This window comes from Rutidosis leptorrhynchoides, chromosome 2 (genome assembly GCF_046630445.1).
Source record: "Rutidosis leptorrhynchoides isolate AG116_Rl617_1_P2 chromosome 2, CSIRO_AGI_Rlap_v1, whole genome shotgun sequence".
Classification (NCBI taxonomy): domain Eukaryota; kingdom Viridiplantae; phylum Streptophyta; class Magnoliopsida; order Asterales; family Asteraceae; genus Rutidosis; species Rutidosis leptorrhynchoides.
This window is the reverse complement of record NC_092334.1, coordinates 583,565,677-583,593,035: the sequence shown is the minus strand read 5'-3', so window position 1 is coordinate 583,593,035 and position 27,359 is coordinate 583,565,677. Positions and strand designations below refer to the sequence as shown.

Sequence of the window (27,359 nt, the reverse complement as noted above, 5' to 3'; positions counted from 1 at the left end):
GTGTTGCCCTTTTCTCCGTACACCATTAAGGGTTTTCCATTTTCTCGTATAATGCGAATTGCATTTTTGTAACAAACGATCTCCGCTTTCACTTCTTTCAACCAGTCCATACCGATTATCACATCAAAACTCCCTAACTCTACTGGTATCAAATCAATCTTAAATGTTTCGCTAACCAGTTTAATTTCTCGATTCCGACATATATTATCTGCTGAAATTAATTTACCATTTGCTAATTCGAGTAAAAATTTACTATCCAAAGGCGTCAATGGACAACTTAATTTAGCACAAAAATCTCTACTCATATAGCTTCTATCCGCACCCGAATCAAATAAAACGTAAGCAGATTTATTGTCAATAAGAAACATACCCGTAACAAGCTCCGGGTCTTCCTGTGCCTCTACCGCATTAATATTGAAAACTCTTCCACGGCCTTGTCCATTCGTGTTCTCCTGGTTCGGGCAATTTCTAATAATGTGGCCTGGTTTTCCACATTTATAACAAACTACATTGGCATAACTTGCTCCGACACTACTTGCTCCGCCATTACTCGTTCCGACACCATTTGTTCCTTTCGTTCTATTAACCCCTGGTCCGTAGACCTCACACTTCGCCGCGCTATGACCATTTCTTTTACACTTGTTGCAAAATTTGGTGCAGAACCCCGAGTGATTCTTTTCACACCTTTGGCATAGCTGCTTCTGATTGTTGTTGTTGTTGCGGTTATTATTGTTGTTGGGATGATTGTTGTAGTTGCTGTTGTTGTTGTTGTTGTTGTTGTTGTTGTTGTTGTTGTTGGGCCGTTTGTTGTAGTTGCGATTGATGTTGCGATTGTTGGGATAATTGTTGCGATTATTGTTGTAATTGTTGTTGTTGTTGTATTGGTGATTCTTATCACCGTTTTCCTCCCACTTTCTTTTGACTTGCTTCACATTGGCCTCTTCAGCAGTCTGTTCTTTAATTCTTTCTTCAATCTGGTTCACTAGTTTGTGAGCCATTCTACATGCCTGTTGTATGGAGGCGGGCTCGTGTGAACTTATATCTTCTTGGATTCTTTCCGGTAATCCTTTCACAAACGCGTCGATCTTCTCTTCCTCATCTTCGAATGCTCCCGGACACAATAGGCACAATTCTGTGAATCGTCTTTCGTACGTGGTAATATCAAATCCTTGGGTTCGTAACCCTCTAAGTTCTGTCTTGAGCTTATTGACCTCGGTTCTGGGACGGTACTTCTCGTTCATCAAGTGCTTTAATGCTGACCACGGTAGTGCGTACGCATCGTCTTGTCCCACTTGCTCTAGATAGGTATTCCACCATGTTAACGCAGAACCTGTGAAGGTATGCATAGCGTACTTCACTTTGTCCTCTTCAGTACACTTACTTATGGCAAACACCGATTCGACCTTCTCGGTCCACCGTTTCAATCCGATCGGTCCTTCGGTTCCATCAAATTCCAAAGGTTTGCAGGCAGTGAATTCTTTGTAGGTGCATCCTACACGATTTCTTGTACTGCTAGATCCAAGGTTATTGTTGGTATGTAGCGCAGCATGTACTGCGGCTATGTTTGAAGCTAGAAAAGTACGGAATTCCTCTTCATTCATATTCACGGTGTGTCGAGTAGTCGGTGCCATTTCCTTCAAAATAGTCAAATGGAACAAGTTAACCATATAGAATATTAAGAGTAGTTAATAGTATTTCGTAGCATAATATGAACTCATTTATAAAAGCTTTTTCTTCATATTAGCGTTTTATAAGTTTAAATTCGGGTAGTACCTACCCGTTAAGTTCATACTTAGTAGCTAATATACAATTCAACTACTACAATTCTATATGAAAAACTGATTATAATAATATTTCGCATTCAAACTTTTATACAATATTTTACAAACTTACAATACCGCTTATTTTACATAAAGCATGAAATATAGCACACAATAACTTTGATACAAGATAGTTGTGAAGATAATTCTAGCTAGTACACAAGTCGTTCAGCAAAGGCAATAAAGACACGTAATTCATACGTCCAGAAACAAGTCATGCATTTTGGTTTTACTAGGACTACTTCCCATCCTTGGTCTTGTGGAACATAACCGTTATGGCCGTTGATAAGACAGCGTGTTGTAACATCGTCAAAGGGACGAGGGTTACGTAATGTCCAACAGTCCCGTAACAATCTAAAAACCTCATTTCTTACCCCAATTACCGACTCCGTCACTTGTGGGAACATTTTGTTTAATAGTTGTAGGCCGATGTTCTTGTTCTCACTTTGGTGAGAAGCGAACATTACTAATCCGTAAGCATAACATGCTTCTTTATGTTGCATGTTAGCCGCTTTTTCTAAATCACGAAGTCCAATATTCGGATATATTGAGTCAAAATAATTTCTTAACTCATTGCGTAAAATAGCATTTGGGTTCCCCGCAATATATGCGTCAAAGTAAACACATCGTAACTTATGGATTTCCCAATGTGATATCCCCCATCTTTCGAACGAAAGCCTTTTATAAACCAAGACATTCTTGGAACGTTCTTCGAATGTCTTACAAACTGATCTCGCCTTAAATAGTTGTGCCGAAGAATTCTGATCGACTCTAGACAAGATTTCATCAATCATGTCTCCGGGTAGGTCTCTTAAAATATTGGGTTGTCTATCCATTTTGTGTTTTTATACTGTAAAATAGACAAGAGTTAGATTCATAAAAAAAATACTACATAAAGCATAAGCACACTATATTACATATATTACACCACACGAATACAACTATCTTATTCCGACTCGCTTGTTTCTTCTTCTTCGGTTTTGGTTCGTTTTGCCAAGTTTCTAGGGATATATGTTGTTCCCCTAATACGAGCCGTCGTTTTCCACATTGGTTTAGAAAAATCTGGTGGTTTAGAGGTTCCCGGGTCATTGTTACAACTTAAGGACTTCGGGGGTTGACGATACATATAAAGTTCATCGGGGTTGGAATTAGATTTCTCTATTTTTATGCCCTTTCCCTTATTATTTTCTTTTGCCTTTTTAAATTCAGTTGGGGTAATTTCTATAACATCATCGGAATTCTCGTCAGAATCCGATTCATCGGAGAATTGGTAATCCTCCCAATATTTTGCTTCCTTAGCGGAAACACCATTGACCATAATTAACCTTGGTCGGTTGGTTGAGGATTTTCTTTTACTCAACCGTTTTATTATTTCCCCCACCGGTTCTATTTCTTCATCCGGTTCCGATTCTTCTTCCGGTTCCGATTCTTCTTCTGGTTCCGACTCTTCTTCCGGTTCCTCTTCGGGAACTTGTGAATCAGTCCACGAATCATTCCAATTTACATTTGACTCTTCATTATTATTAGGTGAGTCAATGGGACTCGTTCTAGAGGTAGACATCTATCACATAATATCAAACGCGTTAAGAGATTAATATATCACATAATATTCACATGTTAAAAATATATAGTTTCCAACAAAATTTGTTAAGCAATCATTTTTCAAGTAAACACGGTCGAAGTCCAGACTCACTAATTCATCCTAACAAACTCGATAAGACACACTAATTCAAAATTCTGGTTCTCTAAAACCAACGCTCTGATACCAACTGAAATGTCCCGTTCTTATTGATTAAAAACGTTCCATATTAATTGATTTCGTTGCGAGGTTTTGACCTCTATATGAGACGTTTTTCAAAGACTGCATTCATTTTTAAAACAAACCATAACCTTTATTTCATAAATAAAGGTTTAAAAAGTTTTACGTAGATTATCAAATAATGATAATCTAAAATATCCTGTTTACACACGACCATTACATAATGGTTTACAATACAAATATGTTACATCGAAATCAGTTTCTTGAATGCAGTTTTTACACAATATCATACAAACATGGACTCCAAATCTTATCCTTATTTTAGTATGCAACAGCGGAAGCTCTTAATATTCACCTGCGAATAAACATACTTTAAACGTCAACAAAAATGTTGGTGAGTTATAGGTTTAACCTATATATATCAAATCGTAACAATAGACCACAAGATTTCATATTTCAATACACATCCCATACATAGAGATAAAAATCATTCATATGGTGAACACCTGGTAACCGACATTAACAAGATGCATATATAAGAATATCCCCATCATTCCGGGACACCCTTCGGATATGATATAAATTTCGAAGTACTAAAGCATCCGGTACTTTGGATGGGGTTTGTTAGGCCCAATAGATCTATCTTTAGGATTCGCGTCAATTAGGGTGTCTGTTCCCTAATTCTTAGATTACCAGACTTAATAAAAAGGGGCATATTCGGTTTCGATAATTCAACCATAGAATGTAGTTTCACGTACTTGTGTCTATTTTGTAAATCATTTATAAAACATGCATGTATTCTCATCCCAAAAATATTAGATTTTAAAAGTGGGACTATAACTCACTTTCACATATTTTTACTTCGTCGGGAAGTAAGACTTGGCCACTGGTTGATTCACGAACCTATAACAATATATACATATATATCAAAGTATGTTCAAAATATATTTACAACACTTTTAATATATTTTGATGTTTTAAGTTTATTAAGTCAGCTGTCCTCGTTAGTAACCTACAACTAGTTGTCCACAGTTAGATGTACAGAAATAAATCGATAAATATTATCTTGAATCAATCCACGACCCAGTGTATACGTATCTCAGTATTGATCACAACTCAAACTATATATATTTTGGAATCAACCTCAACCCTGCATAGCTAACTCCAACATTCACATATAGAGTGTCTATGGTTGTTCCGAAATATATATAGATGTGTCGACATGATAGGTCGAAATATTGTATACGTGTCTATGGTATCTCAAGATTACATAATATACAATACAAGTTGATTAAGTTATGGTTGGAATAGATTTGTTACCAATTTTCACGTAGCTAAAATGAAAAAAATTATCCAATCTTGTTTTGCCCATAACTTCTTCATTTTAAATCCGTTTTGAGTGAATCAAATTGCTATGGTTTCATATTGAACTCTATTTTATGAATCTAAACAGAAAAAGTATAGGTTTATAGTCGGAAAAATAAGTTACAAGTCGTTTTTGTAAGGTAGTCATTTCAGTCGAAAGAACGACGTCTAGATGACCATTTTAGAAAACATACTTCCACTTTGAGTTTAACCATAATTTTTGGATATAGTTTCATGTTCATAATAAAAATCATTTTCTCAGAATAACAACTTTTAAATCAAAGTTTATCATAGTTTTTAATTAACTAACCCAAAACAGCCCGCGGTGTTACTACGACGGCGTAAATCCGGTTTTACGGTGTTTTTCATTTTTCCAGGTTTTAAATCATTAAGTTAGCATATCATATAGATATAGAACATGTGTTTAGTTAATTTTAAAAGTCAAGTTAGAAGGATTAACTTTTGTTTGCGAACAAGTTTAGAATTAACTAAACTATGTTCTAGTGATTACGAGTTTAAACTTTCGAATAAGATAGTTTTATATATATGAATCGAATGATGTTATGAACATCATTACTACCTCAAGTTTAGTAGGTAAACCTACTGGAAGTGACAAGAAATGATCTAGCTTCAAAGGATCTTGGATGGCTTGAAAGTTCTTGAAGTAGGATCATGACACAAAAACAAGTTCAAGTAAGATTTTTGCTCGAATTAAGATTGTTTATAGTTATAGAAATTGAATCAAAGTTTGAATATGAATATTACCTTGAATAAGAAAGATAACCTACTGTATATAACAAAGGTTTCTTGATCTTAGATGATTACTTGGAATGGATTAGAAAGCTTGGAAGTAAATTAGTAAACTTGAAGGGATTTTTGAAGTGTTCTTGAAGTGTTCTTCCTATGATGATTATAGCTTGATTATTGAAGTTATTTTTGATGAAGATGATGATTAACTACTGGAAAAATACGTTCATAATTGTGTGTGTGTGTTGAGAGAGAATTAGAAAGAGAATTGGAAGTGAAATGGAGTGAATGATGAGTGGTAATTGGTGAGTGGTGAGTGGGGTTAAAAGGAGTTCTAGTTAGTTGACTAGCTCATGGTAGAAGTTAAAATTGATTAGTCATACATGACATAATCAAGAGTGGAATCCCATGCTAGTTCCTATTGGTATATACCCATAGTAAGTACGTTTTGAAGCTGTGTATAATACGGGTAAGAATACGACTAGAATTCTTGATGAAAGAAAAGAATGGGAAAGTAACTGTAACCATTTTCGTTAAGTATGAGTGTTTTGATATATGTCTTGAAGTCTTTCAAAAGTATTTTAATACATCTAAATACACTACATGTATATACATTTTAACTGAGTCGTTAAGTCATCGTTAGTCGTTACATGTAAGTGTTGTTTTGAAACCTTTAAGTTAACGATCTCAATTAATGTTGTTAACCCATTGTTTATTATATCTAATGAGATGTTAAATTATTATATTATCATGATATTATGATATATTAATATATCTCAATATGATATATATACATTTAAATGTCGTTACAACGATAATCGTTACATATATGTCTCGTTTCGAAATCCTTAAGTTAGTAGTCTTGTTTATATGTATATAACTCATTGTTAATATACTTATGGAGATACTTACTTATCATAATCTCATGTTAACCATATGTATATCCATATATATATCGTCATGTCGTTTTTACAAGTTTTAACGTTCGTGAATCGCCGGTCAACTTGGGTGGTCAATTGTCTATATGAAACATATTTCAATTAATCAAGTCTTAACAAGTTTGATTGCTTAACATGTTGGAAACATTTAATCATGTAAATATCAATCTCAATTAATATATATAAACATGGAAAAGTTCGGGTCACTACACTCGGGTCCTCTACAAGCATTCCATCGAACCTTAATAATTGGTATCTTGTTTTGCTTAAGTCTTTTAACCTCACGATCCATTATTTCAACGGGTTCCTCGATGAATTGAAGTTTTTTGTTGATTTAAATTTCGTCTAACGGAATAGTGAGATCTTCTTTAGCAAAACATTTCTTCAAATTTGAGACGTGGAAAGTGTTATGTACAGCTGCGAGTTGTTGAGGTAACTCAAGTTGGTAAGCTACTGGTCTGACACGATCAATAATCTTGAATGATCCAATATACCTTGGATTTAATTTCCCTCGTTTACCAAATCGAACAACGCCTTTCCAAGGTGCAACCTTAAGCATGACCATCTCTCCAATTTCAAATTCTATATCTTTTCTTTTAATGTCGGCGTAGCTCTTTTGTCGACTTTGGGTGGTTTTCAACCGTTGTTGAATTTAGATAATCTTCTCGGTAGTTTCTTGTATTATCTCCGGACCCGTAATCTGTCTATCCCCCACTTCACTCCAACAAATCGGAGACCTGCACTTTCTATCATAAAGTGCTTCAAACGGCGCCATCTCAATGCTTGAATGGTAGCTGTTGTTGTAGGAAAATTCTGCTAACGGTAGATGTCGATCCCAACTGTTTCCGAAATCAATAACACATGCTCGTAGCATATCTTCAAGCGTTTGTATCGTCCTTTCGCTCTTCCCATCAGTTTGTGGATGATAGGCAGTACTCATGTCTTGACGAGTTCCTAATGCTTGCTGTAATGTCTGCCAGAATCTTGAAATAAACCTGCCATCCCTATCAGAGATAATAGAGATTGGTATTCCATGTCTGGAGATGACTTCCTTCAAATACAGTCGTGCTAACTTCTCCATCTTGTCATCTTCTCTTATTGGCAGGAAGTGTGCTGATTTGGTGAGACGATCAACTATTACCCAAATAGTATCAAAACCACTTGCAGTCCTTGGCAATTTAGTGATGAAATCTATGGTAATGTTTTCCCATTTCCATTCCGGGATTTCGGGTTGTTGAAGTAGACCTGATGGTTTCTGATGCTCAGCTTTGACCTTAGAACACGTCAAACATTCTCCTACGTATTTAGCAATGTCGGCTTTCATACCTGGCCACCAAAAATGTTTCTTGAGATCCTTGTACATCTTCCGCGTTCCAGGATGTATTGAGTATCTGGTTTTATGAGCTTCTCTAAGTACCATTTCTCTCATATCTCCAAATTTTGGTACCCAAATTCTTTCAGCCCTATACTGGGTTCCGTCTTCCCGAATATTAAGATGTTTCTCCGATCCTTTGGGTATTTCATCCTTTAAGTTTCCCTCTTTTAAAACTCCTTGTTGCGCCTCGTTTATTTGAGTAGTAAGGTTAGTGTGAATCATTATATTCATAGATTTTACACGAATAGGTTCTCTGTCCTTTCTGCTCAAGGCGTCAGCTACCACATTTGCCTTCCCTGGGTGGTAACGAATCTCAAAGTCGTAATCATTCAACAATTCAATCCACCTGCGCTGCCTCATGTTCAGTTGTTTCTGATTAAATATGTGTTGAAGACTTTTGTGGTCGGTATATATAATACTTTTGACCCCATATAAGTAGTGCCTCCAAGTCTTTAATGCAAAAACAACCGCGCCTAATTCCAAATCATGCGTCGTATAATTCTGTTCGTGAATCTTCAATTGTCTAGACGCATAAGCAATTACTTTCGTTCGTTGCATTAATACACAACCAAGACCTTGCTTTGAGGCGTCACAATATATCACAAAATCATCATTCCCTTCAGGTAATGACAATATAGGTTCCGTATTTAACTTTTTCTTCAACAATTGAAACGCTTTTTCTTGTTCATCCTTCCATTAAAATTTCCTCCCTTTATGCGTTAATGCAGTTAAGGGTTTTGCTATTCTGGAAAAGTCTTGGATGAACCTTCTGTAGTAACCAGCTAGTCCTAAAAACTGGCGTATGTGTTTCGGAGTTTTCGGGGTTTCCCACTTTTCAACGATTTCAATCTTTGCTGGATCCACCTGAATACCTTCTTTGTTCACTATGTGACCGAGGAATTGAACTTCTTCCAACCAAAATGCACACTTTAAAAACTTAGCGTACAGTTTTTCCTTTCTTAACAACTCTAGCACTTTTCTCAAATGTTCTTCGTGCTCTTGGTCATTCTTTGAGTAAATAATTATGTCATCGATGAAAACAATGACAAACTTGTCAAGGTATAGCCCACACACTCAGTTCATGAGGTCCATGAACACAGCTGGTGCGTTAGTTAAAACAAAAGGCATAACCATAAAATCATAATGACCGTAACGCATCCTAAAAGCAGTCTTCGGAATATCATCCTCCTTCACCCGCATTTGATGATACCCGGAACGTAAATCGATCTTCGAATAAACCGACGAGCCTTGTAGTTGATCAAATAAGTCGTCGATTCTCGGTAGTGGGTAGCGGTCTTTAATGGTAAGTTTGTTCAACTCTCGATAGTCGATACACAACCTAAATGTACCATCCTTCTTCTTGACAAACAAAACAGGAGCTCCCCACGGTGATGTGCATGGTCGAATGAAACCACGCTCTAAAAGTTCTTGTAATTGGCTTTGGAGTTCCTTCATCTCACTGGGTGCAAGTCTGTATGGAGCACGAGCTATTGGTGCAGCTCCTGGTACAAGATCTATCTGAAATTCAACAGATCGGTGCGGAGGTAGTCCCGGTAATTCTTTCGGAAATACATCGGGAAATTCTTTTGCGACGGGAACATCATTGATGTTCTTTTCTTCAGGTTTAACTTCCTCGATGTGTGCTAGAATGACGTAACAACCTTTTCTTATTAGTTTTTGCGCCTTCAAACTACTAATAAGATTTAACTTCGCGTTGCTCTTTTCTCCGTACACCATTAAAGGTTTTTCTTTTTCACGCATAATTCGAATCGCATTTTTGTAACAAACGATCTCTGCTCTCACCTTTTTCAACCAGTCCATGCCAATTATTACATCAAAACTCCCTAACTCGACTGGTATTAAATCAATTTTAAACGTTTCATCCCCCAGTTTAATTTCTCTCTCCCGACATATATTATCTGCTGAAATTAATTTACCGTTTGCTAATTCGAGTAAAAATTTACTATCCAAAGGCGTCAATGGGCAACTTAATTTAGCACAAAATTCTCTACTCATATAGCTTTTATCCGCACCCGAATCAAATAAAACATAAGCAGATTTATCGTCAATAAGAAACGTACCCGTAACAAGCTCTGGGTCTTCCTATGCTTCTGCCGCATTAATATTGAAAACTCTTCCACGGCCCTGCCCATTAGTATTCCCCTGATTCGGGCAATTTCTAATAATGTGGCCCGGTTTTCCACATTTATAACAAACAGCGTTGGTATTACTTGCTCCGACACTATTCGTTTCGGCATTACTTGTTCCGACATTATTTGTTCCTTTAGTTCTGTTAAACTTTGGTCCGTAGACCTCACACTTTGTCGCGCTATGACCATTTCTTTTACACCTATTGCAAAATGTCGTGCAAAACCCTTGATTATTTGCTTCACACCTATGACATGGCTGTTTTTGGTTTTTGTTGCCGTTGTTGTTATTGAGGTTGTTGTTGGGATTGTTATTGTTGTTGAAACGGTTGTTGTAGTTGTTGTTGTTGTTGGGATGTTTGTTGTAGTTATTGTTAGGATTGCGGTTATTGTTGCGATTGTTGTTGCGGTTGTTGGGATAGTTGTTGCGATTGTTGTTGTAATTGTTGTTGTTGTTGTACTGGTGACTCTTGTCACCATATTCCTCCCACTTCCTCTTGAGTTGTTTCGTGTTGGCTTCTTCGGCCGCCTGCTCTTTAATTCTTCCCTCAATCTGATTTATGAGTTTATGAGCCATTCGACTTGCCTTCTGTATAGAAGCGGGCTCGTGTAAACTCACATCTTCTTGAATCCTTACTGGTAATCCTTTTACAAACGCGTCGATCTTCTCTTCTTCATCTTCGAATGCTCCCGGACACAATAGGCACAACTCTGTGAATCGTCGTTCATATGTGGTAACGTCGAACCCTTGTGTTCGTAACTCTCTAAGTTCTGCCTTGAGTTTATTGACTTCGTTTCTAGGACGGTACTGCTCGTTCATCAATTGCTTGAATGTCGAACACGGTAGTGCGTAAGCAGCATTTTGTCCTACCTGTTCAAGATAGGTGTTCCACCACGTTAACACAGTACCTGTGAAGGTATGCGTAGCGTACTTAACTTTGTCCTCTTCAGTACACTTACTTATGGCAAACACCGATTCGACTTTGTCGGTCCACCGTTTCAATCCAATTGGTCCTTCGGTTCCATCAAATTCCAAAGGTTTGCAGGCAGTGAATTCTTTGTAGGTGCATCCTACATGATTTCTTGCGCCGTTAGCTGCATTGCTAGATTCAGAGTTATTATTGGTATGTAGCGCAGCTTGTACTGCAGCTATGTTTACAGCAAGAAAAGTACGAAATTCCTCTTCGCTCATATTCATGGTTTGTCGAGTAGTCGGTGCCATTTCCTTCAAAATAGCCAACTGAATCGAGTTAATCATATAGAATATTAAGAGTAGTCAATAGTATTTCGTAGCATAATATGAACTTATTTATAAAAGCTTTTTCTTCATATTAGCGTTTTATAAGTTTAAATTCGGGTACTACCTACCCGTTAAGTTCATACTTAGTAGCTAATATACAATTCAACTACTACAATTCCATATGAAAAACTGATTATAATAATATATCACATACAAATATTCTTCAAACTTACAACTTCGCTATATTACATATAACATGAAATATATTACACTTTGATACATGACAATTTTGAAGATAAATCTAGTTAATACGCAAGTTGTTCAGCAAAGGAAATAAAGACACGTAATTCATAAGTCCATAAACAAGTCATGCATTCTGGTTTTACTAAGACAACTTTCCATCCTTGGTCTTGTGGAAAATAACCGTTATGACCATTGGCTAGGCAGCATGTTGTAATGTCGTCAAAAGGACGAGGGTTTCGTAATGTCCAACAGCCCCGTAATAATCTAAAAACCTTGTTTCTCACCCCAACTACTGAATCCGTCACTTGTGGAAAGGTTTTATTTAAAAGTTGTAACCCGATATTCTTTTTCTCACTTTGGTAAGAAGCGAACATCACTAACCCGTAAGTATAACATGCTTCTTTATGTTGCATGTTAGAAGCTCTTTCTAACTCGCGAAATCCTATGTTGGGATATATTGAGTCAAAATAGGTTCTTAACCCGTAGCGTAAAATTGCATTTGGGTTCCCCGCATTTAATGCTTTAAAGAAAACACGGCGTAACTTACGGTCTCCCCAATGTGATATACCCCACCTATCAAAGGAAAGCCTTTTATAAACTAAGGCATTTCTGGAAAGTCTTTCAAATATTTGACAAGTTAATTTCGCCATAACTAAATGTGCTGATGAACTCTGACCGACTCTAGACAAGATTTCCTCAATCATATCCTCTGGTAGGTCTTCTAAAATATTCGGTTGTCTACCCTTAACGTCCATTTTATTTTTATACTGTAAAATAGACAAGGATTAGATTCATAAAAGATAATTAACAAACAATACAAGCAATTTTTACATAGAACAGAAAAGTACAAGCACACTATAATACATATAATACACAACATGATTACAACTCCCTAATCTGAATCACTGGTTTCTTCTTCTTCGGACTTGGTTCGCTTTCCTAATTTTCCAGGGATGTATGGTGTTCCTCTAATACGAGGTGTCGTTTTCCACAATGGTTTAGAAAAACCTGGTGGTTTAGAGGTTCCCGGGTTATTGTTACACTTTAGGAAATACGGATGTTGCCGATACATATAAAGCTCATCGGGGTTGAAATCGGGTTTCTCTATTTTTATACCTTTTCCCTTATTATTTTCTTTTGCTATATTAAATTGGGTCGAGGTGATTTCTATAACATCATCGGAATCCTCATCGGGATCCGATTCATCGAAAAATTGGTAATCTTCCCAATATTTTGCTTCCTCGGCAGAAACACCATTGACCATTTTTAACTTTGGTCCGTTGGTTGAGGATTTTCTTTTATTTAAATGATTTACTGTAGGTATCACTATTTCTTCCTCCGGAACCTCTTCTTCTTCTGGTTCCTCCTCTTTCGATTCATCCTCTTCTGGTTCCTCTTCTTCCGGTTCCTCCTCTTCCGGTTCCTCTTCGGGAATTTGTGAATCTTCCCAAAATATATTCGACTCTTCATTATTATTAGGTGAATCAATGGGATTTGTACTAGAGGTAGACATCTATCACACAATATCAAACACATTAAGAGGTTAATATATCACATAATATTTACATGTTAATAATATATAGTTTCCAACAAAAGTGTTAAGCAATCATTTTTTTAAAGAAAACACGGTCGAAGTCCAGACTCACTAATGTATCCTAACAAACTCGATAAGATACACTAATGCAAATTTCTGGTTCTCTAAGACCAACGCTCGGATACCAACTGAAATGTCCCGTTCATATTGATTATAAACGTTCCATATTAATTGATTTCGTCGCGAGGTTTTGACCTCTATATGAGACGTTTTTCAAAGACTGCTTTCATTTTTTTTAAAACAAGCGTAACCTTTATTTTATCGATAAAGGTTTAAAAAGCATTACGTAGATTATCAAATAATGATAATCTAAAATATACAGTTTACACACGACCATTACATAATGGTTTACAATAAGAATATATTACATCAAAAATAAATTTCTTGAATGCAGTTTTTACACAATATCATACAAGCATGGACTCCAAATCTTGTCCTTATTTTAGTATGCAACAGCGAAAGCTCTTAATAATCACCTGAGAATAAACATGCTTAAAACGTCAACAAAAATGTTGGTGAGTTATAGGTTTAACCTATATATTTATCAAATCGCAATAAAAGACCATAAGATTTCATATTTCAATATACATCCCATACATAGAGATAAAAATCATTCATATGGTGAACACCTGGTAACCGACATTAACAAGATGCATATAAGAATATCCCCTATCATTCCGGGAAATCCTTCGGACATGATAAAAACGAATTCGAAGTACTAAAGCATCCGGTACTTTGGATGGGGATCGTTAGGCCTAATAGATCTATCTTTAGGATTCGCGCCAATTAGTAGATCGGTTTACTAATTCTTAGGCTACCAAGCAAAAGGGGCATATTCGGCTTCGATCATTCAACCATATAATGTAGTTTCATTTACTTGTGTCTATTTCGTAAAACATTTATAAAACTGCATGTATTCTCATCCCAAAATATTAGATTTTAAAAGTGGGACTATAACTCACTTTCACAGATTTTTACTTCGTCGGGAAGTAAGACTTGGCCACTGGTCGATTCAAGAACCTATACAAATATGTACATATATATCAAAGTATGCTCAAAATATATTTACAACATTTTTTAATACGTTATAATGTTTTAAGCTTATTAAGTCAGCTGTCCTCGTTAATAACCTACAAATAGTTGTCCATAGTTAGATGTACAGAAATAAATATAAATTATCTTGGATCAATCCAAGACCCAGTGTATACAAGTCTCAGGCTAGATCACAACTCAAACTATATATATTATTTTGGAATCAACCTCAACCCTGTATAGCTAACTCCAACATTACTGCATATAGAGTGTCTATGGTTGTTCCAAAATATATTATATAGATGGGTCGATATGATATGTCAAAATATCGTATACGTGTCTATGGTATCCCAAGATTACATAATATATATTAGAATACATGAATAATACAATATAATTTTGTTAAGTTATGATTTGTATAGAATTGTTATAATATTTTCCGTAGCTGCAACAATCAAAAAATATCCAATCTTGTTTTACCCATAACTTCTTCGTTTTAAATCCGTTTTGAGTGAATCAAATTGCTATGGTTTCATATTGAACTATATTTTATGAATATATACAGAAAAAGTATAGGTTTATAGTCGGAAATATAAGTTACAAGTCATTTTTGTAAGAGGTAGTCATTTCAGTCGAAAGAACGACGTCTTGATGACCATTTTGAAAAACATACTTCCACTTTAAGTTTAACCATGATTTTTGGATATAGTTTCATGTTCATAAGAAAAATCATTTTACCAGAAGAACAACTTTTAAATCAAAGTTTATCATAGTTTTTAATTATCAAACCCAAAACAGCCCGCGGTGTTACTACGACGGCGTATGTTCGATTTTACGGTGTTTTTCGTGTTTCCAGGTTTTAAATCATTAAGTTAGCATATCATATAGATATAGAACATGTGTTTAGTTGATTTTAAAAGTCAAGTTAGAAGGATTAACTTTATTTGCGAACAAGTTTAGAATTAACTAAACTATGTTCTTGTGATTACAAGTTTAAATCTTCGAATAAGATAGTTTTATATGTATGAATCGAATGATGTTATGAACATCATTACTACCTTAAGTTTAGTAGGTAAACCTACTGGAAGTGACAAGAAATGAACTAGCTTCAAAGGATCTTGGATGGCTTGAAAGTTCTTGAAGTAGGATCATGACACAAAAACAAGTTCAAGTAAGATTTTTACTCGAATTAAGCTAGTTTATAGTTATAGAAATTGAATCAAAGTTTGAATATGATTATTACCTTGAATAAGAAAGATAACCTACTGTAAATAACAAAGGTTTCTTGATCTTAGATGATTACTTGGAATGGATTAGAAAGCTTGGATGTAAACTAGTAAACTTGAAAGGATTTTCGAAGTGTTCTTGAAGTGTTCTTCCTAAGATGATTATAGCTTGATTCTTGAAGTAATTTTTTATGAAGATGATGATTAGCTACTGGAAAAATTCGTTCATAAGTGTGTGTGTGTGTGTGTGTGTGTGTGTGTTGAGAGAGAATTAGAAAGAGAATTGGAAGTGAAATGGAGTGAATGATGAGTGGTAAGTGGTGAGTGGTGAGTGGGGATAAAAGGAGTTCTAGTTAGTTGACTAGTTCATGGTAGAAGTTAAAATTGATTAGTCATACATGACATAATCAAGAGTGGAATCCCATGCTAGTTCTTATTGGTATATACCCATAGTAAGTACGTCTAGAAGCTGTGTATAATACGGGTATGAATACGACTAGAATTCTTGATGAAAAAAGAATGGGAATGTAACTGTACCCATTTTCGTTAAGTATTAGTGTTTTGATATATGTCTTGAAGTCTTCCAAAAGTATATTAATACATCTAAATAAACTACATGTATATACATTTTAACTGAGTCGTTAAGTCATCGTTAGTCGTTACATGTAAGTGTTGTTTTGAAACCTTTAAGTTAACAATCTCATTTAATGTTGTTAACCCATTGTTTATTATATCTAATGAGATGTTAAATTATTATCTTATCATGATATTATGATATATTAATATATCTTGATATGATATATATACATTTAAATGTCGTTACAACGATAATCGTTACATATATATCTCCTTTCGAAATCCTTAAGTTAGTAGTCTTGTTTTTATGTATATAACTCATTGTTAATATACTTATGGAGATACTCACTTATCATAATCTCATGTTAACTATATGTATATCCATATATATATCGTCATGTCGTTTTTACAAGTTTTAACGTTCGTGAATCGCCGGTCAACTTGGGTGGTCAATTGTCTACATGAAACTCATTTCAAATAATCAAGTCTTAACAAGTTTGATTGCTTAACATGTTGGAAATATTTAATCATGTAAAAATCAATTTCATTTAATATATATAAACATGAAAAAGTTCGGGTCACTACAAGTAATACGTGATTGAAATCAACCATGGTGTCGGTTTTGTACTTTTTTAAACAAAGTATGTATTTATGTTAGTCCCACAGATGGCGCCAATTGTTTGTATACTTTCAGGCGAGACTTATAGAAGAGATAAGTTTTGGTAGTTCTAATCACGGAGGTAGATAATTAGGGTGAACATAAGGGGTTTATGCTCTTGTTGGCTGTTCCCCGAAGGTAGCAAGATGTATTTTGCTTTACGCTACCACGAGATAATGTAGAGTATGTGTGTAACATACGAGTGAAGTGACTGTCTAATGAGATCATGTCTTCTCCAAGGTTTATGCCTCCTTACTCGTAGATGAGCACTACCACCTTTTGAGGTCATGTTAGTTCCCATACATTTTGTCAAGTTTAGTTGACTTTCCCAAAATGAATTCTTACAAAAGGAAAGGAAAGTTGTCCATTTCCTTAGTTGAATATGCATGCCGTCGAGCTAGGAATAGTTTTCCTAATTTGACTTTTAGTTGACCGAGATTTATGAGACACTTAATATGAGGTCATTGAACTTTAGCAAGTGTGAGTGTCTTTGTGACCCCTTTGTTGGATTTGCTTCGTGAGTGATTGTCAACAAAGCGCTCATTACCATGCCGAATGTGGGGTACACTATTATTAATGATTAAAGATATTTAGTGATTATCAAAATTTGTTTTGCAACAATTTACATGTTTGTCGTTTGTAATAAGGACAAGAATCTTAAAACGTTAATCAATGTTAACACAACAAGAAGTTAAAAACGATTATTCAAGGTAAGGGTAAATTTATGATTTTGATCATATAGATAGTTTATTTTGAACAAAAAATAAATATCAGTCTATCATTGTTAAATTCCTGCATATAGAAATAGCAATTTATAAACATAACACCATCTATATCCATATATTCCATTTTGGACTTAATAGGAAAAATAAATGTAAACAGCCCCCAAGAAAAATTAAATGATCTTGATGGTGAGATTAACTGAAGAGGGGTTACAGTTACACACCAGTGGTAATATGCAGAGAATGCAAAGGCAACTTGAACACACTGGTTTTTCAAAGCCTTAATTGGATGAGTTTAATCTAACACCACTCTATGCTAATTAACTTTTTTTAAAAATTACTGTTCTATGAATTCTGAAACTATATTTCACATAGATTCTATGGAGTATTACTTTAAAGAAAAAGACAATGTGTTGTATAAAAGATGACTTGAGTAAGAAGGTGGATTGCACTTTTATAGGATGCAGAAAGAACAACATAAGTTTACAAGACAACAGTTCAACAATCACTTTTGGGTCATTGCTCCTATCCCCCCCAAAATGAACAAAAACAGATAAGGTATTCAGTGCATCATGGGTTTCAAGCTCATCCTATAATTAAAAAGGTTGTATTAGCTTACAAGGTGAAAAGGTACTTATGTGCATTTTTCACATCACAAATGACCAAATGCACAGAAGAGTAGAATAATTTTGATTAACTTTTGTATATGGGACCTAATTCTAAATGTAGTATAAGGAACTACTTATATCTATGTGTTCCTGGAGTGTACCTTACAAATTAGTTTTATCATCATTGTATTGGGCTTGCTTACTGTGAAACCCATATGTTAGAGAACCTTTTTCTGATTCGATCATTCAGTAGAGAAACTGTTTCCTACTAAAAGATGGAAGTTTTGTGATCAGGTTTTGGGTAAAAAAAAAAAAAAAACACTTGTATTTTGATTAAATTAATGTACATCCAACTTATACATATCTGCAGCACCAATAAACTTATTTAATGATGACTCATTAATAATTTGAGCATCTTTGTTAGGTTCTAAAAGCATTGTTTCGCCCTTTCATCGCTTTCCCGCAATAGTGCTGATGCAGCTTCATTTATTGATAAAACAGTTACTGTTATACATTAAATTCAGAGAGATGAAACTTTAATAAAAATTTTATCTCTCTAAATTTAATTTAATATATAATAATTGTTTTATCAATAAGTGTAAATCATCATAAATAGGTATGTTATTCAAACAGTATTGGTGTAATGGGTTGGGTATTAATGTGGGCAAATTTTGGAAGCAAATCGGTCCGACTTCTATTTGGGCAATTTAGCTAGCTAGAAATGAGTTGGTTTTCAATGGGCTATAAATGAGTTGGTTTTCAATGGAGTGTATGTATGTTGAGCCCCTACCATGGATCGTATTAAGTTAAAGGTGTTTTAATGGTTAGTTAATGCAATGTTTTGTGATCCTCATCAATTTTATGTGTGGAAAGACACTCCATTTTTTATAATGGGAGTTTGAGCGGTAGCTATTTTTTGAAGGATCAAAGTTTTATTGTTTGTAGGAAGAGGTTTATTGTGATTTCCTTGCAAGGATATAGCTTCACTGTATGCTTTTGGGTAACAATTTGTAAGCCCAGATTGCAATATCAGTTAATGGCTTTTGCTTGTAATTTCAGATTTTCACTATTTCGTGAAAACACTTTTAATATATTTCAAGTTTTTTGCCCAAAAAAAAAAATATATTTAGTACTATGATTTAAATCATTACTATTAATAATTAATAATTGTTTTTGTTTTAACGTTATATATATTCAAATAATAACTATAAGTAGATAAGTAGAAGTATAGTGGTTAGAACAAATTCAACATCACATCTCATTTCTACATGCATACTCAAAGATAATCAATAGGTTGTAATAAAATACAAATAAGAAAGCATACTTCAATATAACTCTGTTAACAATAATCATGTTACCTTGGTCCTTAAACATTCCAAAATCAAAACTTTGAAATAAATGATTTACCTTTTGAAATGGATTCTTTTTCAACAGCTTAGACAAAGTCAAAAGAGGATAAATTGTGTATCAAAAGTTAGTACAAAATACTATGCACGTGAAGGAATACATGTACTAATGTACATGAATAAGTCATGAATTTGTTATTTGTTTTCTAAGTTTTATGGTTGATGAGTCTTTTGTGTGAGTAGTGGGTTAGCCTTCCTTGTTTTATGTAATTACGTTAGTAGTGGGTAGTTGTACGAGTTTATTTAGATAACTGATGTAACCATTGTTTGATCATCGAATACATACACATTTGGTGGCATATTTCTGTTTGTTCTCGGCTATTCATTTCCATTTACAACGTATAAAGTGGCGGAACGTAAAGCTTTTGATTAGGGGGGCCAAAAAAATATTTAAATGGTAAATGTAGTACATCACAAAATAAGCATCGTAGTCATAAGATGCAAATCATTACAGTTAGGCCTTTAAGCTTTTTAAAATCATCAATAACTGATTCTAATACCTGATTCTGAGTTAGAAACATGACATAGTTCATGAGAATATAAAAACATAACATATACAATACAAATAGTTAACAAATCTTATTGTTAATACTTAATAACAAAACAAAAAAAACTGAACTCACTTCAATAAATATGTTAAAACTAATCACATTACATCAGTGCATCACAAATAAAATTATAATCATATTTTGAAGTTTCAGGGTATTAATGTATATGTTCAATTCAATTCATGAGTGTTAATGTATATAAAAAATTCTCTTAAGTCCTAGCACACCATTAATTGATTAATCGAGTATTTACTAAAACAAAGACCGACAAGGCAACATTTAACATATAATTATTATCATCAAATAAACAAAATAAGGAAAAAGATACCTTAATAAAGGTTAGAATTATATGCCAAAGTGATAGAATTGAATTTGAAATTGTCGATAGAAGGTGTATAGTTAGGTTTTGATTTTTGAAGATACGGAGTAATACGTACAGTTGGGGTTAATCCTCAACAAAAAGATGGCTGGCAAGTTAGCAGGGCTCAGTATAATGTAAAAATTTTTAGCCCATGAAATATTCTAATGATTACACTAATAACCCAGAGAAATGGGGTGGCCAGGGCCTGTTTGGTCTCAATGACCTTCCGCCCTTACGAATACATTATTTTGTAATATTGTGGAGTCAATATTCAATGAAGAATCTTACTACTTCAAAGTACAGTAGACTTCCCATCATATGAATACTTTTTTTTTTCGGCGAAAAATCAGGAAATTAAATAAACAAGAAGTTATTCATCAAAAGATTGAAGGCTTCTAAAAGATACAAAAGGCAAAGTCAATCAGCTAACAATAAACAAACTAACAACTTGAACACCCTAAGCCGATTGACAATGCAAACCGGGTATAAGATCTCATACAAAAAATTGATGACAATGACAACATTTGAAAGCAGTAGCCCATTCGGACACCTTGAGCTTGACATTGCAAAAGATGCTTGACCATGAATACATAAACGGTTTAACATAAAGTATAATTAAAACCCAATAATCACAAACATCAGTCAAAAACACAAAATATCAAAGAGCCTATTACTTCAGCATATATAAAGCAAGCATCATCTCTTACACCAAACTAAAAATACAGGCGCAACCACACATCTACCAAGTACTCTATGACTCTATCCTTTTTCAAATTAACAAGCAGAATTGAAAATTTTGACCATTTTATTGGAAGCCAAGCAAACTGCAAATAAAAACAATACACAAAATTTAACATGACAATATCTTAAACACATTTGAAATGAAGGAAGTTACATTGAAGTAAATATATAATCACCTCTCCAGATCTTTCAGTAGAATACCTAACAATCACAGAAGCAGTATTAGCAGCTTTTGCACTAATCCACCCATATTACGTCTCAAATCACCATTAAGAATTGCAAAATCATGTTACAAAATATATACGGAGTATATAAAAACAAAACGTGTTGTTACTTTTTAAGTACTTATGTATTATGTAATTAATTAATTAAAATATCCATAACATTATTGATTATCATTATTATCATGAACAATAATACAATTACACTTCCACATATTCCAAAACAACAAATTTTCAACTTTTATGATTTCTAAAGCTTAGCTTTCACAAGCTCCTTACTAGTTAACCCAAGCACGTTAATTAACTCCGGATATAACGACTTCCGTATCTCACCGTAAACTTCGCCGTCCCACTTCCGTTTAGCCAACTCATCACCCATGCGCACAGCAGCCTCAACCGCTTTCTCCGCACTATCATGCGCCGAATCAATCAAACCCTTATCCACTGCATCATCCGCTTTCACTCTCATACCACGCAACAATACATCTCGCCGGACCTCCGGTTTCGACACCTTCGACCTCACTAACGCCGTGAAATAATCCGGCAACGTCATACCTATATCAACCTCACTCATGTACAAGACAGCTCGATCACGCCTCATCATGACGTAATCGTGACTCATCGCGAGCATCAGTCCGGCTGCGGCGGCGTGGCCGGTAATCGCGGCGATCGTCGGCATAGGTAAGGAGATTAGATCGGAAACGACGTCTTTGAAGAGACTCACCATGTGACGGAGGAGATTGACGGCTTCCGACGGAGATCCGCCGGATGATGATTGCGCCCAGGCGAGATCGAAACCGTTGGAGAAGAATTTGCCGTCGGCGACGGTGATTAGGACGTTGCCGCGCGTTGACTGAGATTTGACTTCAGAAAGCGAAGATCGGATTGAGGAGATGAGAGTTGGATTGAGACGGTGTTCATCGGCGCCGGTTAATGTTAAGAAAAAGATGTTGCCGCGTTTCTCTAGAGTGCACATGTCGCCGGTGGAAATTTAGATTTACGGTTGATTCAGTTCAGATATATAACATATGCCTATGCCTATAGCCTTCATCTATATCTAGTAGGTTAGAAACTCGCTTCGCGCCGGGTTCGTTTTTCAATGTATTTTATTGCGTTTATTTTGTAAAATTATTTCGTGACTAACGATAATGTCGTTAAAGCGCAACTCGAGTCGAACTAAAAGGTATAATACGTGAAAGTTTTAAATGTTATTTTAAATTAAAAATACATGTGCATCTCCGCATTTCGCTATGGAATTGTCGACTTTTAAGAATTTAACGTAAACGTGTATGAAAAGTATCTAAAATATTTAGCGTTTTTCAATAAGTGTCCGTTTTGCGCATAGTTAGTGACATTGTGTTCCTAAAATTATTTCGAGTTTAACGATGGTGTCGGAAAAATTTAACTCGTTGTGAGCGAAAAGATATGACCCGTTGAATATTTGGGTGGAGTTTATTTTAGATTTTTTATGAAAATAGGTATTTGACACTTTACCCCCTATTTGGAGGGTCGATTTTAATTTTTAAAAAAAAGTGTGGGGTTTTTTTGTAAATTAAAACAGTTTACCCGTTGAATATTTGGGGATTATAAATTTAAATTGATTCAGTCCCTTCGATTTTATTCTTTTTTTTGCTAACAGCATCCGTTCATTATTCCAATTAAATATATTGAGCCCATCCGTCTAAATTCTGTTAAAAAGCTTCGTTGACTCTTGACATGTGTTATGCATGTGAGGGTAAAATCGTCTTTTTACATTTATTCCTAATATGTATGTTATCATTTTCTGAACTTGTTCTTTCCCAAAATTACAAACACTAATTTTTTAATTACACGGTTTTTGTCTAAATCACCAACCAAATAGAAATAATAAAGAATTAATTAGCTACCCACCCACCTATATTTGATGACCAAATTTCAATGACCAATAACCGTTTTCAGATTCATTCATTCTGTCATCAATTTCGTTTTATTTCAGTCGCTAGTTAAATTATATCTCAATCAAAGTATCGAAGTATCATTTAATACAACAATGTTTCATAATTTCACAATAGTTACAAAACAAATAATATTACCAAACAGCAACATAAAATGAGGTAAAGTTTGTACCTTTACGTAAATATATTTTTTTTTTTTTTTTTTTGAAAGGCAAGTAGGATATATAAATAAAGGAAAATTACACGATACGGACTAGCAAGAAGCTAGCAAAACAAGCACGAGACAACACCCGACGACAACTCTACTAAAAAGTCACATCAATTACAGACTCGAAACACGACAAGACATGAGACTATGTATCCGACTCCGAGGACGCACAAGAAGAGCAGCATGAGCAGCAATCAGTTTCATCCTCGTCCTCAAACGAATGCTTCATCACATTATCAATGAAAAGCCTATCATGCCAGCGAAAGGATTCCCGACGGCGACAACGTTTCAAATTAGCTCTTCTCCACACATGCTTAATGAAATGACTTTTAATTAGGGGGTGAAATTTTTTTCCCCTAACACGAAAACGAGCAACAGCTGTAGATGATGGGCAAGTGATAACCTCACTCGAGTCGGCATAATCCCTGTCATCTAAACAAGAATCAGCCGATATAACATTTTCATCCACATTTGAAGTAGGATCCAGCCTGTTTGGAGATACACAACCCACCTTAGGATCATTTAAGGGAATTGGCCCATTAAGCTTAGGACCAAAATTATTTTGAATTTGCTTTTGGGTAAAAATACTGTCACGCGTGCCATTGGAATCACCAATTACATTGGAACTATCCTTATCCTCCCTCGATCCACTTGTAAATCCTACGCCCGAGATATTTTCTGGCACGTAATCCGAAGTTGCAGAATCCAGAGGATCGTCGGACGGAAAAGAGACAGAAGCCGGAATTTCTTCGACTGGAACAGGGATAAACTCTCCTTCTTCAATAACATCATCGACATCAGACCCGTCAACGACTTCATCTTGTTCAGTGGCCTTTTCCTCACAAAGATTAAAGTTCTTACCCACTCTCGGCCCTTCTTTATCCGTCGAAATGGGATCATTGTTAAGTACCGATTGGGACACACCTTTAACCTCAACATCAACGTTGGAGACGTCATGAGGTTTTATCGATGCATCACCACAGTCGTCCTTTACCGGAAAATCGTCAACCTCGATCAAAGTCCACGAAACACGATCTTTGTTAAAGCTAAAAACAAGGTTGTGGTTGTACACCAACCTAGGAAGGTTAAAATCGAAACATTTATCACCAATCTTAATCTCAATTCGACTGTTGACAGGTAGTTTAAAAAATTTGGAGTCGAGATTCGCAGACGGGGCAGCAGCATTTTTGTCTTCCCATTTGAACGGTTTGGCCTGACCTTGGTTCCAAGGAGCCGGAGGAAAGTCCTCGAACCCATTAATATTCGGAATGGCCTCATGGTGCCTGCGAGAAGGGAGATCTTCAACTTTCGAACCCCGACTTGTACAAGAAGGAATCTTAACCCCTGCAGATTTTTTCTCCAAAGCCTTATAGGCTCGAATCCATCTTCCATTTATATGAATGGAGTTTAAGACTTTGGAGAAAGACTCGATATCGTCAATGCCTTCAAATCGAACATAACCAAAGCGTTGACCACTCGATAGTTTTTTCCGTGCAAAATACACATCTTTAAGAGTACCGTAGTTCTCGAAGATTCTCCGACAATCATCCCGGGACCAAGACTCCGGGAAATTGAAAATCAAAAACGAAGTTACACGATTATCACACGACGATGAAGACGAAAAGCCATTGGGCGTTGCACGATTGTCACACGACGAAGAAGACGAAAAACCAGTGGGTTTCGACATATGGGTCAAACCAACATCCTCTAGAGGTCTGGCCGGAGAAGATGTGGCTGACCGAAAGTTAAGGCTGGTGGACAGCAGTGTAAGGTGATCGGAGTTTTAAGAGTGTTGGGAGAGAAAGCTGTTTCTATCTATATAGATAATTTTCTCTGTTGTTAAATGAAAGTAAAAATTAAGAATGGAGATGAACGGAAAGAGTTGGTTGTGGCGGTAGGATGATGGTGTAAGGTGGTTAACGGCAGTGAGAAAAAAGGAAATATGGAAAATTCAAATTAAAGTTGGGAGAAAGGGTTTACATCGGGATGTGAGTTGAGAGAAAAGTCACTCTCTCTCTCATCTAAATATTAAATCAGAGTCAGTACTCCCTTTTTATGTATAATCTAAAATCTAATATCTATGACTGTATGTATATGTATACAATCAGAAAATTTCAAGACAATATTACAAATACAGGAGTGAAAGGGAATCAAAATCTCATGTTGGCCAAGATGAAGATATGACTTTGGCCAAGGAATCAAATACCTTTTTATAAATGGCAATTATCTGCACATGTAAGGTATTACTTTATATAGATCAAATACCTTTACGTAAATATAGATCATATCTTGCACATGTAAGGTATTACTTTATAGTCCTACCAGTTTAATCTAAGTAATCATCTAACAGTGAAAAAGCTTCCCAATTTCACAATAATCACAAGACAATAGATTTAAAAAGAGACTTAAAATGAAGAAAGTTGGTACCTTTATCAAAAAACTGCATAAAAGACTCAACCTCTTTATAAAACTGCATCTTGCTATTATTAGCTGAATTATAGCCATTACTAATATTGGAATCTTTAGCTTTCTTGAATTCTTTTAATAAATTCCTCCATTTGTCTATACACATAGTGGGTGATCTATCGAACCCTTTTTCTTTCATCTTTAATGAAATTTGTTCCCATAAATGTTTGTTAGACTTTGAAGTGTTGAAAAGTGAATCGATTTCATGACATAGGTTGATTAGGGTTCGGGTTTCTTCTTTAACCCATGTTTCTGCTCGTTTTTTAACCGGTGCTGCTGCTGTGGATTTAGTGGTGGTGTATTCTTCATGATGGATTTTAAAGGTAGAGAAAGGATCTTTTTAGTAAAAACTGAATGTGAAGATGAAATTAAGATGGTAGACATGGTTGATGATGATAAGGGTTTGGAATTGAAACGAGACGCTGTTAGTTTTTTGGTGTATAATGAAGGGACCAACGACACAAAAAAGTCTATATCTTTATATAATAAATAATATAAAAAGAATTAGTTTGGTCCCCCAGGACTTGTCAAACTACACGAGAGTCAAACTACACGAGAGTCATTCACATTTATTTTTAACTCAGTTGATCAAGTAACTATGCAAATCTTTTAAGATTGATCCCTCGACCTAATAGCCGTTACTATGAATCCGTTAAATGATATCATGCGTGTGGCATATATCATTTCATAATCTTCTTCTCTTTTGACTTCACTTCCAACTTCATCGTTATACTTTCATTTTCAATCTTCATCTTTAACATCTTCAAATCAAACTATAAACCCTAATCTCATTAAATACCTTTAAAAACAAATTTTTATCACTTTCAGCTTTTAGATCAACAAGAATCACAAATTTATTTCATTGAAACCATCAAACAAAAAAACTATATGAACACACTAATTTTCAAATGGCAGTCGAGCGAAGACTTTACAACGAATTGATTAATAAAACGACTCCATTTCAAAACAAAATAGCATAAAAACTCTTAAATTCTTAAACTTCTCAAAACAAGAGAGCACAAAAATATATAAACTTAAACATCTCAAACTCTTACAATTTAGTACAAACAACAATCGTAACCTCTATATCATAAGTAATAGAAAACTTCAAAACCCGGTTGACCAAATTGAGCCTTTGTGTACAAAATGAATCGAAACCACCACCATTATCTTCAACTACAACCAATGTTTACCACCAACCACCTCCGATTTGGTTAAAATTGTTGCGATTCTTTCTTGAACCGACCTACCTTGCAAAAGATCACTAATTTCATGGAGGACACTCCTTACACAACTGAGATAACTTCAGGCCTGTTAATAATTCCCGGTTGAAGTTTGGTGGCGGCTTCACAAAATAAGTATTGATTTAGTTCAGACTGTACAAGGGAGATTTTACTTGGACCCCAATGGGGTCCCGTGATACT

At 35.1% G+C, this 27,359-nt stretch overlaps 1 protein-coding gene across 1 annotated transcript; it reads right to left on the bottom strand.

Moving 5' to 3' along the window:
* Positions 1-21,452: 21,452 nt before the first annotated feature.
* Positions 21,453-22,381, bottom strand: LOC139893265 (enoyl-CoA delta isomerase 2, peroxisomal-like). The gene has a single exon (XM_071876417.1). It carries the CDS (start codon positions 22,301-22,303, stop codon positions 21,578-21,580), a length of 726 nt encoding a protein of 241 aa, XP_071732518.1. The 5' UTR covers positions 22,304-22,381; the 3' UTR covers positions 21,453-21,577.
* Positions 22,382-27,359: the final 4,978 nt, after the last annotated feature.